The 15,635-nt window shown below is 38.0% G+C and overlaps 2 protein-coding genes across 3 annotated transcripts in view; one reads left to right on the forward strand and one right to left on the reverse strand.

The window, feature by feature from the left end:
• Positions 1-397: 397 nt before the first annotated feature.
• On the reverse strand, positions 398-11,128 carry LOC140923664 (non-structural maintenance of chromosomes element 3 homolog). 2 transcript variants are annotated; one of them, XM_073373737.1, is made up of 11 exons: positions 10,990-11,128; positions 10,840-10,877; positions 10,171-10,276; positions 8,959-9,022; positions 7,937-8,016; positions 7,129-7,229; positions 6,884-6,963; positions 5,268-5,310; positions 4,115-4,177; positions 3,238-3,352; positions 398-902 (listed from the first exon to the last, which is right to left on the reverse strand). In XM_073373737.1, the coding sequence occupies exons 1-11, from the start codon at positions 11,044-11,046 to the stop codon at positions 816-818; spliced, it is 834 nt and encodes a 277-aa protein (XP_073229838.1). In that variant the 5' UTR covers positions 11,047-11,128; the 3' UTR covers positions 398-815. The 2 variants fall into 2 exon arrangements, with proteins under 2 accessions (XP_073229838.1, XP_073229840.1); XM_073373739.1 differs by having other exon boundaries at positions 399-902; positions 10,171-10,273.
• A 120-nt stretch (positions 11,129-11,248) lies between these two features.
• Positions 11,249-15,635, forward strand: part of LOC140923667 (PX domain-containing protein kinase-like protein) — a 15,614-nt gene continuing 11,227 nt past the window's right edge. Inside the window, exons 1-7 of the mRNA XM_073373742.1 lie at positions 11,249-11,390; positions 11,505-11,555; positions 12,661-12,708; positions 13,091-13,277; positions 14,102-14,179; positions 14,883-14,962; positions 15,331-15,405. Of these exons, the coding sequence (XP_073229843.1) occupies positions 11,301-11,390; positions 11,505-11,555; positions 12,661-12,708; positions 13,091-13,277; positions 14,102-14,179; positions 14,883-14,962; positions 15,331-15,405 (609 nt within the window). The 5' untranslated portion in view covers positions 11,249-11,300. The remainder of the gene's footprint in view (positions 11,391-11,504; positions 11,556-12,660; positions 12,709-13,090; positions 13,278-14,101; positions 14,180-14,882; positions 14,963-15,330; positions 15,406-15,635) is intronic.

The following is a 15,635-nucleotide window of genomic DNA, read 5'->3' on the forward strand; positions in this document are numbered from 1 at the left end:
TCCATCTCGTTTAATGTTTTGGAGTTGAGTTCTAAAGGATTGTATCAAAGTTCAGAAAAAGAAAGTTGTCTTGTGTTCCCGTCCTCGACAAAACGTGAAATTAGGAACTTTCACGTTGTAGTCGTGCAACGACCGCTAAGTAATGTACAAAAATGCGTGATGCACATGCAAAGTTGTTGTTATGCCAAACTAAACCTATTACTTTTTTGCCGTTCTCGTTGCCGTCGCCGTCGTCGTTGCTTAAGCTCCCTATTGTCGCGTAGGCCGCGGGCCTTAACCCTATTAGCCCCAATGTCAATCTACAAGTATTTTAAAGGCTGAACTCCATACATTTTTTTTAAGAGAACCAGTTGAGAAAATTTGATTAAAGTTCAAATCATTTTTCTCTTTGTTGATCATTTTCTTAATTCTCATAATCTTTCCTCTTTACAGAATGCTGATATTGTTAGAAGAAAACTGATTTTGGTCACTGTTGGGACTACAAGGGCTGAAATCCGCTGCCGTCGCCTATTTGCCTTTCGTTCAAAACCGATGCCATGTTAACGGTCGGTGCTATCACTGGTAAGTCAAAGGCCCCGATTCGATGTTGGATTGCGAATTTTTTTTGTAAAGTAGAATCTCTTTTTTATCAGTTCAAAAACATTTAAGTGTCTTAAAAGTAGCATCGATTGATTAAAAAAGAGAAATTTGCCCGTCACCGTCTTGATTGCTCACTTCCTTATATCGATGTCCCACTGAAGTCAAGTGTCCTCGTTCAACAAATTCACGGTAGGGCTTCACGCGGGGTGCGGTCTTAATGGCCGATAGCTGTTTCCTTACTCTACACCATTCATGGCCTCTTCTTCTTCAGCAAGTATTTCTTTCATTTGCGTTGTCCAGGAATCCAGTTCAGTATCATACAACTAAGACGGAACAACAGACCTCGTTATGGAGCGTTTTCACACGCACGGACACGCGTGGACGGGCAGATCGCCCGCATATCACACTTTTGGGCACTCTGCAAGCAGAAACTCCCTTTATCTTATTCCTGATCAAAGATGGAAAAAAGGGAGATTCCCTCAATCGCGTCCTGCCATTGAAGTCACCGCAGCCAGAACTTCTGGACTAGACGATCTTGTTTTCTCTCGTCAAACCGGTTTTTCCAGTGCGAACATCCGTTTATTGATAAGTCGGTGGTCATAACTGTCACTTGACTTTAGCAGTTAAAACTCCACGATAACCCCCCCCCCCCACCCCCCTTCTCCCCTCCTCCACACACACACACACACACTCCGCCGCCGCCTACCCATCCCACGGTACATGTATCTTTCGGTCACTCTGGAGGAGTGGATCACGCGGATACATTAAGCGAAATTGGAGAGAGTGCGACAGAACACAGATGGCACTGCTCAGTTTCGCAGGCCAGGATTCACGATATTTTTACCCGTTTGATCGCTCGATCGACAATCCTGAGGGGCTGCTAGCGGTCTTTGATATTTTGATTAGCTCTCTCCTTTACGGCCACCGTCCCGCAAGACGGTCGCGCACAACGCGATTCTCGTTGCGCGCTGCGTGATTCTCGTAGCGCGCGAATGATCTCAATCTGTTAGTAGATCTGTATCCCAAATATGAAAAGCAGAAATTGCGTTTTAGTTTCGCAAATTGTACGGAGCAGCCTGAGCCATTTCACTCCCTGGGATCGAAAAAGTAAAATGAACCTAAAATATAAGACGATACCAGAAACAACATCGGTACGTACTGCAAATTCATATTCTAAAAAAAAGTTCAACCACCTTGTTTAACTCAGATGCATTTACTGGAAAGATTACACATTTCATCCACAAACTTGGAAGAAGGAAGTTTTTGTGAGAAGAAACGAAAAGCCTACCACGTACGCTATATCGCTATATAATTATGCGGAGAGCGGCTAAATTCCAAGCAAAGATTAATAGCCAACGTTCGATATATTAATATATAGTTTTAGCCAGGGCTAAAAGCGAAGCTCTCGATAATATTTATAGTTTGCTCAAACAAAATATAAAATCGTGTTATGCTAAGTGGCGAAGGCAACGAGAACGGGGAAAAACAACAATAGGTCTAATTAGCAAAAAAAACAAACAAAAAAAAACTTTGCACGTGCAGCACACTTTTCTTGTACATTTCTTTGCCGCTGTTTTGCACGACCACAACGTGAAACTTCCAGAAACGTTCTAGTAACACGTTTTATGGAGGAAATGTCGTACCTGTTGTCGTTCACTTTTTTTCACTCGCTCATTTTCACCTTGGTGGCCGCTAGGATTTCTCATTTTCTTACCGCCGCTAAAAAAATTTCATTTTGTTCTTCCAACAAATAGCTCAAATAGCTCTTCCGCTCTAGCTCTCTGTCGCTCTTTTTCTCGTTGAGCTTCGCTGGCCTGTCGCCCACTTTACTCTTTCTCTATATTCCAAATTTGTGGACATAACAATTAATCTAAGCTTAATACTTTAGACAACAAGGATACAGAAACAAACTCCGCTTTCAGTTTTCGTCTTTATTGACTCTATGGTTGCCTCTTCTTCACAAGACGCGGGTGGCTATGCGATTTCCCGCCAAAATAACCTCGAGTTACATTTGCGTTGCCATACCAGTTGGTTGAGTTATTTTACATTGGTATGCCTGTGGTGCAGACGGACGGTCGGTCGGTCGGGCGTATGGTCACGTGATTACCAAAATTTCTCGGATGGGTAGATTACCAAATTTTCTTACCCGTGGTGTTCCGCTTCGCCCGCGTGGAGCTCCGCTAAAATTATTACTCCGAGGCTTTCTGGTCTTATTTCTATATTTGGTTTCGAAAAAAAATCTTTGTGCTCACGTCTCTTTTGGGAATTGAGAGACACTGAAGTCGTGAAAAATTTGCAATTTTGTCCCTAACCACTCGGGGTCATGTTAGAATTTTTAAAATATATTGAACGTGGGCTATTAAAACTGTTTGAATGAAATAACTCCCACTATTACTGACAGTCACAGGGGGTCCTGATCCCGCATTCCTGCTACTTTTCCACAAGAAGTGAGCGCATCCCGCTTCATCGCTTTCCCGAATATCGTTTTCTTCCCGTGTCCGCGTTTTGGTGAATCCCGCTTCCCCGACTAGCAGTCGAATCCCGTATCCCGTTAACGTTTCCCGAATCCCGCTTTGGCTTTTGATCAAATCACGGATCCCGGGAAAACCCTTCCAGGATCAGTTCTACCACAATGAACAAAAAGTAGTCTAGACGTACCTCAGACACAAACTGTAGCACTTGGCGTTTAGTGAGTTCTTTTTCAGCTCTCGATCCCCACCTATATTCAAAGGCAGCTTCATCACCTCCTACTACTTTTTTCCTGTCCAAATAACTACATTGTACAACGGAAAAAACGCATACGTGTTAAGGGCTTTTTTTGATAACACGTTTATCAGTCACAGATAAGGGCGAAGGAGAACTACTCCGGAAAACCATCTCAATTAATTTTACTCCTTTGTTGTAGTTTTGTTGGCCATGCTAAAGACATTGACACTCCATTAAACTTTCACGACCCAATATCCAGATACAAATATTCTCCACACTAATCCAGTGATTTTATTGCCTCTGCGTCCTGCGTCCCTGACGCAAAAAAACTGACGCATGAAAATCACCGAAGACGAAAAATAATTTTTGGTGATCGATTGATCGATGTGGAGATGTTTTTGTAGAATATTCCGTTTGTGTGATTTATGTGGCTGTTCTTGTGGCTGTTGTTTAATGGTGCATACTTCTTTTAGCCATTGTTGTGACTGACAACAGAAGGAGTATATTTTTATTTCAGTAAACTGTAATAGAGAGTCTTGGAGTCTGTCTTTAGATTACTGTGTGGTTACATAAAGACCCAGGGACTCGTGTTTTTTAACTGGAACTCAATGGTTCTGGACTAGCACTCTTAATTTTTCACAAGATAAGTCCCAGGACTCACCATACATCTGTAACTATTTGTAACAAAATCGCTACATAAATCCCTAAAGTCACCCTGGTGACTTTAGGGATTAACTACATGCAGTTTGTTGGTTGTTTATCTCATATTACTATGGACTTAACCTCCCTCTCTGAGAACCAAAAGAAAAAAAAAGATCGTATAACTTACCACTGCCGTACAAATTCTTGTGATATGAGCTTATCTGGGTCACCAAAGACTTCGTGTTCCGCCCTAGTGTTAAAATACAGACATATTTCAAATTTATTTTACTGATCCATAATAAAATTTAGAACAAACCAATTGGCAATGGAGGAGGGAAGAGGCCAAAGTGCCCTGGAGAGCTTGCCCGACAAGAAATTCTTTTTCAGTTTCTTGTTTGCCCCATCTAAAGGAATCCAAGACAGTCTTGGATTCTAGATTCCACGCCATGGATTCCGGATTCCAGGTACTAGATTTCGGATTCCAGATTTTCTTGAGCTGAATTCCCAGGATTCTGGATTCCAAAGGCAAAAATTTGCTGGATTCTGGAATCCACGAAACCTTACATGGGGTGATCCTTGGAGACATGACCTTCAGTCTTAATGGAGCTGTGTTGCAAATTATATCAAAGTTCTAATACATGTAGTTATAAGCGCTGCCACCAAACTGAGTCAAAAATAGAAACAATGGCTCAAAACATTAAAAGAAAGTATTAATTACGCAACAAATATAAAAGTAGACACGGCTGGGCAAACTTTTAGAAGATTTATATGAACTGACACTTGGATTTTTGAAAGCTAGTTAGCCTAACAGTTTTTCATTACTTATTGTTTGCATCATTTGATATAGAGTAATGCTTGGAAAGTATGTTTGTTGGAGGAGAATCTGTGATTTTGTTGTTGTTGTTCTTTGCTAACATTAAGTTCTATAAAGAAAAAAACACTTTATCTGAGTGTCGATGTATTTTGCACGAAAGTACTACTTGGGGACACTATTTTGACGGCACCGCCATTTTAGGTGGTCACCCGAGCCACGCGAAGGTCTAGCCATTTGCAGGGCAAAGGCAGTACCTTCATTTCTCAGTCATTTTAAGACTCTGAGTGTTGGTCCAGGCCCGGAAATCTAACCCACAACCTCCCGCTCTGCAGTCAAGCGCTCTACCGACTGAGCTAATCCTGCTGAGGTTGAAAGGAAGTGTAATATTGGTAATATTAACAAAATGAACTAGACAGCCATGACACTACCCCATCTAGAGTAGACTAAAATCAGTCCTAGTAAATAAAAAATTGAGATCTTAATTGTAAAACATGCACAGGTTACATACATGTATGGTTGTACTTACTTTGGCTCAATGCCAAGGTTTTTCAGGGTATGCCAAAGTAAAGCTAGAAGAAAACAAATTAACAGGGAGCTTAGCAGTCAATAAACATACTGTAAGGCTACAATAGCCAGTGATAGTCAAACTAAAAGTTATTATCTCCTGATAACACTTACCAAGACCTTGACTATTTCAGATACCACAAACACAGATTCTGATAGTAATTATTGTTTCATTATGCATGTATGACAAACAGCCAGCGTGCAAAGAAAGTCATGTCCGATAGCCCGGAGCTCGTGGATTTTGTTATCGGGCTAGTGAATTCTGTTGTTATCTTGCCCAATGGGCAAGTAAAGTTTTCTGAGGAATTGAACTGACAGAAGAACTGTGAAATCAATTCTGCTCATCAGAAAGGTTTTGGGGCTAGTTGAAATGGCATTTGGGCTAGCATATGCTAGCTTCAGCTTGCCCAAATGGCAAGCTATAAAAATGACTTTCTTTGCACCCTGAACACACCATCGCATGGAACACAGTTTGACATTGAATTACATGGACAAAGTGTCTCAACTGACTTTTTTGTTCCACCAAGGGTGAGGGGAGGGGGGGGGAGGGTTAGGCTGGCCTGCAGCTGCCCTTGTTTGAGTCAGCTATGTCAGGGGCTTCATCAAGGTGGGTGTCAGCTTTGTTTCTGGGAACAAGTACTTCAGTTAAATTCCAGGAGGTGGGGTTGGTCTTCCCTTTGAGCAGAGGTTTCTTTCTGGCATGTCTTTTGGAATTTACGAAGTCATGCACATGGCTTGTCAGTCGGTTTGTTTCACAAACATACCAACTACATGACTGACAAGACACATGAACAACTTTACCAATGCTAACAGCCATGCCAGAAAGAAACCTCTGCCCTCAGGGTAGCTTGATCTGAATACCCCTCAGTGTTTCAAGGCTCAAAAGAACGGACAGCAGGTCGCTGGTCATGATGACCGGACAAATACTTTTTAGCCCGGACAAACTCCGATTTTGGCCGGTCCAATAAGTGAATGGTATAATTCTTTTTTTTTGCCCATGGAATATTGAATTACGCTGGTAGTACATGTAGATCGTTGTACTGCATTGTCATTAAGACTTTTGGGGGCAAGTTGGTGAAAAATTAATTTACACATTGTTGAGTTACTCCACAACTCAGTTTGTTTTTGTTTCGCTTTGTTGTGTATCATTACGACATGAAATTTATTGTGGTGTTCTTTTTCTTTAAGGGTTTAGTGGAAAGCAGCAAAAAAAAGTCAAAGAAAAAAGAAATCATTACAGCATTATAGAGCAAAATGCATTTAGTGACAACTATATGGAAAATATAAAGTGCTCGCATCCAAAAATGACCAGTCAAAATGACCAGCAAAATGAGAGTTTGACCGGTCAAGCCCTCGATCAGGTCGGACATTGTCCGTTGACCAGCCATTATTTTGAGCCCTGGTGTTTTTTTGTGCTTGACTGTTGCTGCACTGCAATTTCAACAACATCATTCTTGTTCCTGTTTCCTGGGCTTGGTAACACACTGGGTTTTGAAGGAGGGGGTGGGTGGACTTCGTCAATGTGGGCGTGGGCATATTGTTAAGAGACAGAGGGATGCAGCCTGTTTTTATACTTACATTCAGTTATTACATGATCGGACATGAAGATTAGGCTCAATACAACCATCAAGAGACCCATCTTGGGAAGATCATCACCCCTGTTTCAACAAACAAAGCTTCAGTAATTAGTTTTATTACACGTTCTACTTCCCCAGGGAGCTATGAAAAGCTGTAACTGTAATTACTGGTATTATGATATTGTCATAATCAAGTGTAGAAAATATTATAACAATTATGGACAATTAATTTACAGGTACAATTACCAATGAAGCAGTTCATCCTCCCTTGCTGCTTTCTTTGCAGTTACTAGGATGTATCCCTTTGACTTGCCCACATCAATTTCTTCTACAGCTATTCCAAAGACCTAATAATAGTCAATACAAAATAATTACATGTATCATTCTTTTAAACAGTCTTTATTTTAATTAACCAGTTTTTTTTTCCTTAAGCACCAAACAAAAGAAAAGTGGGAATTATAATAATTAAAATAATAACAATAATAATAATAATAATAATAATGATAATGATAATAACAAATAATAATATTTATATAAATATTTTTAAATAATAATAATAATAATAATAATAATTTATAATAATAATAATAAATAATAACAACAACAAAAATCACAGAATCTACAACACCTAATAATTCAGATTGAGCCACTTACTGTAACATGTACTTAAATTTTTATGTTTACCAGTTAAACTGTTTCTGTGCTTAAAACCATTGATTTGAATCACAAATGTGGAAGAGTTGCCATCTACAAATCTAAACAATGTAAACAATCACATGTATTATTTTAGCCCTTTCATCCTTCAAAAATCAAAAAACCTGCGGTGATACCATTCAACAAAATCATCTTTGGCAGAGCTTTTGCATACATTTACTGCTACATTTACATGTATTAGTTTCTTTCTTAGAATTTTTTTACAGAAAGAAAATAAATTTGATTTTGCTGTAGCCTTTTTAGTGGTGGTGGTAGTGTTGTTTGTTTGCTTTATATACACATTCCACATTCGCCACTAATAGCTACATGTACAGCATTGAAAGGATTAATGCTTTTGTACCTTTTCAAGGGTCTTCTTGGCATGGTCAAACACTTGAGTGAATGCTTTAGAATGTTCCTTTAGCACATTCTTTGTTATATCTGCAGCAAAAAATGCATCGTAACATTACTCTGACATACAGGGTAAGGTACATATAAAGGTGTGCACATGAAAAAAAGGCCAACACAGCTCAACCCTCTGCACCCCATATTCACAGACACAAATTCTCAAGACAAATCTCCATCTCATAGCCTGAGGTTCATACAGTGCAGGCCAGAACTAGGAGAACCAAAATATATGCGTAATACGCATCAGGAAATATGAGTCCATTGCGTCAGGGCAGACGCATCCATGCGTCTGAGCTGCTGAGTGATGCCAAGTGATTTTACAAACGAAACCCTTCTCGTTGCCAAATTTATCTCCATTAATCACGGCTAAAATCCCTTATGCAAAGCTCCTTAGAATGAGCGACTATTCAGCTTTTTTACACCCAAAGATTTGCTTGCTTGTTTGTTTTTTTTACAACAATGCCCCACAAAGCAAAACTCTCACAGTGAATAACAAAGTAAAAATCTTTCCTTCCTGACACGTCTAAACTGACGCAGATGCTTGTCAGTGCTGACGTGTACCCTTGTCCCAACCGATGCATCCATTATATCAGTTTCACATCTGTGTTTTCGCTTTGCTCTGGCCTGCACTGTAGTTTGTGGTTGGTTCTCTCCTTTGCTTTAAGAGGTTTTTCTCCAGGTACTCTGGTTTTCCCCTATCCAACTCGACTAGGAGTGACAGACAAAGAATCACTTTGTGGATGTTCTACCTCTAAATCGTCATTAATTAATAAAGGAATTTATAATTTTTTTAGAATTATTTTTTAATTTAATTCTTGTCCAGTTGATGGAAAAGAACCTGCAGTGGATATACAAAATTTTGTGAAAGCAAACTCATTAATTTTTGCAAGTAACAAGGTACTTTGTTAAATCAAGGTTCTGCTGTATTACACTGCAATAATTATTATTACCACTTTGTTCGTTCACTGTACACACCTCCTCGCTTGATGGGGTACTTTTTCCTATCCATAAATAATAAATACCTTACTAACTCGGACACCTGATGAACACAGAAAAATGAGAGATGTTATGCTCATGTTCATATACAGAGGAGCAGAGGAAGTTGGAGAGAAAGACTTGGACGGTGATGTACAGGAGTGTAAGGGCAGGGATATCACTCAGATTTCAAGTTGCTGAGTAAATGAGACGCATGGACAGGGAATTAAACAGCTACATGTAGAGATTTATTTTGGTTATACATGTATTTTTCTTCTATTTTCCTATGAAAGTACATGTAGCCTGGGGCCACATTTACAGTGGCTGCGGTAACACCCCAGCCCCCACCTCTTAATGACAGCCCTGTTAGGGTCACTTCATCCTTGGAGTAATATTGACGGGCTTTATACGCCAAGAGAAAGAGGTGAATAGGGTTTAAAAATTTGCAGAAAATGCATCAAGTGTTGTTGGTAAGATACACTGGGGCCACATTTACAGTGGCTGCGGTAACACCCCAGCCCCCACCTCTTAATGACAGCCCTCTTAGGGTCACTTCATCCTTGCAGTAATATTGACGGGCTTTATACACCAAGAGAAAGAGGTGAATAGGGTTTAAAAATTGGCAGAAAATGCATCAAGTGTTGTTGGTAAGATACAGTGCATGGATGTAGCTTAGTTTATAACAGATGGGAAATGGCATTTGATGGGTGGGCAATACATGTATGAGAAGAAAAGACTGCAATATTTTTATCAGCCACAAAAAACACAAAAAAATACATTGACAGCAGGGTATTTTCCCCAGCTCTCGGCTATTATCTACATCCCTCCTGAGTGTTACGGTAAAAGGGGTACACAGTGACGCCATCGAGTAGGTTAAAAGCAATGGGTCAGATGTCTACCCTTCAGACTAACCTTCAGACACCAATATAACGCCAAAAATTTGTCAGTCATCCCAATTTTATGATAAAAATGCTTACAGAGATATATCTTTTTCCAGATTAAAGCTGTACGCAAGGGCGTGTGTGCATACAGTATGGACGCTATGCTACTGGCTACATGTGCATGTACGCTGTAGATGCTCAGACAACTGTGATCCTTGGTTAGTAACCACAACTTACTCCAAGGGAATTTTCCAGTTGGCCAGCAACACTAAGTTTTACATAGTAATACTAATTAATAATCAAATAAAATAAAACAAAATAAAATATGGACCTTTCTGTTGAGTTCATCTTTAGATAGTTCTTTTTGAGATTTTTTGGCTTTTCCCTCTTGTGTACAATCTACCTCCTCCATGGATTCATCTTCATTGCGTTGGCTGCTGAGCGTAACAAATTTGTGAGATTACGAAAAAATTGAAATTATAACTAGCTTGGCTTGCAAAGACTTCCGTTGACTATAACTTACAGCAACAGTCAAAACAAAGCAGAGATCTTGCCCTGTCTTCACCTCTACAATCACCTTCTTGTCAAAATGTACTATGCTAGTGCAATGCAGTCACAATGAGCATCACATTATTTTTAATGGTCTGTTTCCTTTTTTCCTGAATAGCAAAGTTTAATTCTACTTGATTACATGGCGTAACAAACCGATTGAAATCGATCATGGAAAACGTAGTCGATAAGCCGATCGATTTTTAATCGACGATCGAAACTATCGACATGTTACGCCCTGTGATTAGTACATTCGTTGCTCAGACCAAACCAAATCGGAAAAGCATTAGAATGGGTTCGATTGACTTTCTGCTATTCAGTTTACAGGCGCTATCAGTATAAACTGAACGCAGAGGCGGAAATAACGATCGCTCACTTTTTCTGAAGTAAATCAAAGAAAAAGGATCTTATGGCATAATGAAATAATTTAAAAAAAGTTAACATTACGTACCTCGAGCTAGGTCTTTGGGACTGACTCGGAAGATCATCCTGCGAAGAAATAACCCACGTGTTCAGTTTAGCTGACATCATCAAATTTCATTCCCGTTTAGTTCTCGAATATTTCGCCAAACAATGGCCACAGTTGGGTATTTACACAAACCTCTATCTCTTCTATTCTTCTTCGCTTCGTTTTATCCTTTGCTTTTGGCATTTTCATGCAGAAAATTGCAGAAAAACTAACACAACCGTAACACAGTCATCTGTCGCTCGATTCCCGCCAAAGTGTTCATTTCACAGACTCTTGCGCCTGTGTTTATGCGTCATTCTGCTGACCATGTTGCCATAACCTTCTTTGCCTGTTAGAACCCAGTATTTCTCTGAGCAACGTCGACGACTTTCCATGAGTGACCGAAAAAGTTTTGACCGGTTGGGATCGCTAGCTGAGCTGTTTCTTGTATTGCTAGAATAGAAATGGCAACAAAAGCTAAAAGCAAGGGCATAATTAATGATACCACTCCTTTAATGTGCACCATTGAGGGCATTGCCAAGAAAGAACACGTGGTAAGTCCTCTTCAATGATGACATGAAACTTCTAAAGATTGGACCGATCGGTGCACGGATCAGAGGCTTTTACCCAGCTGGTTTCATTTTGTTACTCTTTCTTCCCATATATAGGACTATATCATGAAAGTGCAACGTGGAATCAGTCCCGACGATTCGTGGCAGGTATATTTTGTCCTAAACACCTGGTTGATCTTGATATAATTTACATGTCGACCTACATGTACTGTATTATCAGATTTCATCCATGTTTAATCTCCTGGACCTTGGAATTTTGCCCAGTTTTGTAACTTCTTAAATGCGATAAGCGTGTTATTTATTAAGTACTTGTATACCAATGCTATTTGAATGATAGAACGTTTAATATCCACAACCCCACCCCCTATGGATGAGGTTTTCTGAAGGGGGGGGAGGGATGCTTGAAAGTTATTTCTTCAGGGGTGGCTATGTTGGTCCCCTTTGATCTATGGAATAATTATTGCTGAGGAGTATGAGAAAAAAATGCCCTTTTTTCTGAAGGGGGAGTGGAAATATATGAATATTATGGAGATATAATTATATAATATAGATGATCTCATGTATTCAGCAAAGGCATATTTAATCTTATTTACATGTACATTTGCTGATTATTCACTCATAATTCCCTTGCTAAACCCACTGGCACTGGACTGCCAAATTTGGAAGTCGTTGATTGATGTTGCCAGTCACTTAGATGTTAACGATGGTGTAATAAATACCAAGTGTCATGCAAAACAGCAGCTGAGTAGGCTAGTGTAGCTGGATTTGCATGAGTGCAAGAACTCAAGAAAATTTTTGAACAAAATTGATAGCATGAAATATGCAAAAATATTACTCAGTGAATGTCAACTGCTTTTTTAGGAATATATTATCTGCAAGAAAAATAGATCTGTTCATTTTGTGAAACTTTGTTTAAATTTTCTAGTGGTTAACCGCAGCAGGATTAGCTCAGTTTGTAGAGGGCTTGATTGCAGGGTTGCAGGTCGTGGGTTCGATTCCAGGACCGGACCAATACTCAAGGTCTTAAAATTACTGATAAATGTACATGTACTGTATTTGCCCTGCAAACGGCTAGACCTTCACCTGGTTCAGATGACCATTAAAATGTTCGTCTCGACTCCATGAGGAGGCACAAATTACAGTGTCCTCAATAAGTACTTTTGTGCTAAATACATTGAAACTCAAATTAATTGCTTCTTTTTCATTTGTGTGGGGATTTATTATTATTATTATTATTATTTTGTCTTTTAAGGTGTTACATCGCTACAGTGAATTTGTCACTTTGCATTCAACCCTGGAGGTATGGATTATATTTTCAAATTTCATACCTGTAGTAATTTTGCAGTCCATCTGAATTTTGTAGCGTTTTTTATTAGGTGAAGTTTCTCTGTGAGTTAATAGATAATTTAATGCTTGAAAAATGCCCCATCTGGTAGCCCGCGACAAGCAGATTTACATGTATAAAGCTCACTAATTTGCCCAGTGCAGGGTACTGAATATGCATAATGGGTTATTTAATAAAAGAGAATGGAATTAGCATGAATGAGCTTGGGCATGCTTTTTTCTATAGTGTGCCATTAGTTTTTTTTTTTCCAATTTGCAGTGCTGAGTGTCATTGTTATTATGACCGATTGTTTATTTATTTATTAATTATTTCATTCCTTTTTTCCCCTTTTTTTTAGGTTTCTGGACTAGAACTTCCTCTTCCACCAAAGAAAGTCTTTGGCAATATGGACACCACCTTTATTGCTGAAAGACAAAATGGTCTCCAGAATTATGTTAACTTCATTTTGGCCCATCCTGTCTTAGCACGGCATAATTCTGTAAAGAAATTTCTTGATCCTGTCAACTATTCTTCTGATTTTCAAGGTACCTGTACTCAATCATTATGTGATAAGTGAAATCCACTTTCATGTTTATCTAGCATTCAACCCTGCATAGTCAAAACATTGTGGGACACGTGATAAAATTAGGCGTGAGGACGAACTTTGCTAAATTAACTCATATTGTACCTCTCATAATCTTAGCAATTAGTAATTCAAATTCACTTTCTCCCTTAATTTTACCCATGGGATATCTGTAAACTGTAGCTATACAGTGTTCTCCCTAAGTAATTAAAGCTAGGTGGATTGCCTGGCTTAATTCACTGAAAAGTTGTTGACATTTAGAGCTAGAAATAAATCACCCAAAGGAGGGAATAAACCATTGTCTGGTGTCTTTCTTTGTGTATTTCCTCACAAGATATTGGTTATAAAAGTGGTTTATCGTTGGGTGAATATGTTCAAACCTGTGATGCATTCATTTTGTTGAATGGCCCTTTAGGAGCTTTAAACATGGAGTACTAAAGGAAATTCCTTCCCTTGCAGTCAACCCAAGATGCACGGAACAAAGATGAATAGCTTGTCAAAAGCAAATCTAGTTCTTTTTTTACAAATTAAACTAAGTTCCCAAGTTGATAAGTTTTTATTCAGGCTACAGCAGGCTTTGTACAAACACGGTTAAAAATCACAGTGTCTAATGGCTCGTAAAGCATATAAATTTTACATGTACCATGTAAAATACTGTGTCTATGTCTATGTCTGATACATAAAGAAAGAAGGTTACCATTGTTGGCACATGCCCTAAAGCCCTTGAAAGTTAAGTGAATTATTATTATTATTATTAAAATGATTCTGACTATCCTTCTGCCACAGAGAAAGGAACACAAAATGTGGCAATGTTTTTAAGATCAGTTCCAAACTGGGAAATAGTGGAACATTTACCAGATATTGGTGAGTTAAAATGACATAGATAATCAAACCCAGTAAGCACAGGGGCACAAAGCATGAAAAGAAAACGAAAGAAATGAATTATAACAAATTAATGTTTAATGAAAATTATATGCTCTTTTTACAGTATGCTATCATACAAACATGGATTTGACTGCTGTCTAGTTTTATCTGTTGACTGGAATTCATTTTCTTTTTGTTTTGGGGTTAATGAAGATTGATCATATCAAGTAATGTGTCCGAAACAAAGGAAAATCACAGAATTTGAAACCACAATAATACATTATACATGAAGTTAAAAGACTTTTCCTTTAATATTTAAAAAAAAGAATCAATTTACATTTCTAAATGACATTAATTAGATAAGAGTTTGTTTGTTTGTTTGTTTGTTTGTTTAATTACATGTATTGTATTATTTTATTGATTAATTAAAATTTATTTTTTGAAAACAGCTCTAAATTATTAATAGCTTTGGTCAGAATATATAAAAAAAATAAAAAATTGCCATCTGTCAATTTTTGTTAGAACAAAAGTAGAAAAATTGCAAATAGTTGATGAAATAAATATTTTATAGCACCGGTACAGTAGGTATCAGATCTGTTTGGGCATTTACAGTACACCAAATGCAAATGTGTGTAATGTACCATAAGAAATATTATTTAAATTTATCTTTTATGTTGACCTACCTGTATACCTTATATTCCAGGTTGGCGGATCAGGAAACAGTTCTTTTTAATAAAACCTACAGATCCGTCCAAAAAGGATGTTAGGAACATTCTCACCTGGGTAGTATAAAGTATTTTGTCTGATAAAACTGTTTCATCTTTTGTGATATCAATTAAAAATTATTGTCCTGTCTCTCCCTCATGAATGCACTTTATGATACTAAAATGTAAAAATAATGTGATGAAGCAAAAAAGAATAAAATGAAACAAAAATCATAATTTTCATGAACAAAAAGACAGTAAACAATACATTTATTTCATAAACAAACTTAGTTATCATTGACATGATTTAATTATGTCAGTTCTACGGTAGTTGCTTGTTGGAATAACCACACTGTACTTATTTGTTAAATTTTGATACACAGACTCTTGATTTATTGAATTATGTTAAAACATTGGTTTTTGTTCCTTACATACATGTATGAATAGACAGATTATGGTCCAGATTTTAACTTGGTTCAGAAAGATGTGGAGGCAATATTGAAAATACTTACTTCTCTTCAGGTAAAAGCTGTTTAAATGCAAATGGTGCAGTTAATTAAGTTACTTTAATTCTGGGTTTATTACAGCGACTGTATAATGCATGCTGATCAAAGGGAAAAAAGTTGATAGTATACTGGTAATTATTGTGCTAGGAGGTTTGGTACATGGAATTTGAACTCACTTGTAATAAAGAGTTAAAATTTTATTATTTATTATTATTTTTTCTTTCTTCTTCTTTTTTTTTAAACAAA

This window comes from Porites lutea, chromosome 13 (genome assembly GCF_958299795.1).
Source record: "Porites lutea chromosome 13, jaPorLute2.1, whole genome shotgun sequence".
Taxonomy (NCBI): domain Eukaryota; kingdom Metazoa; phylum Cnidaria; class Anthozoa; order Scleractinia; family Poritidae; genus Porites; species Porites lutea.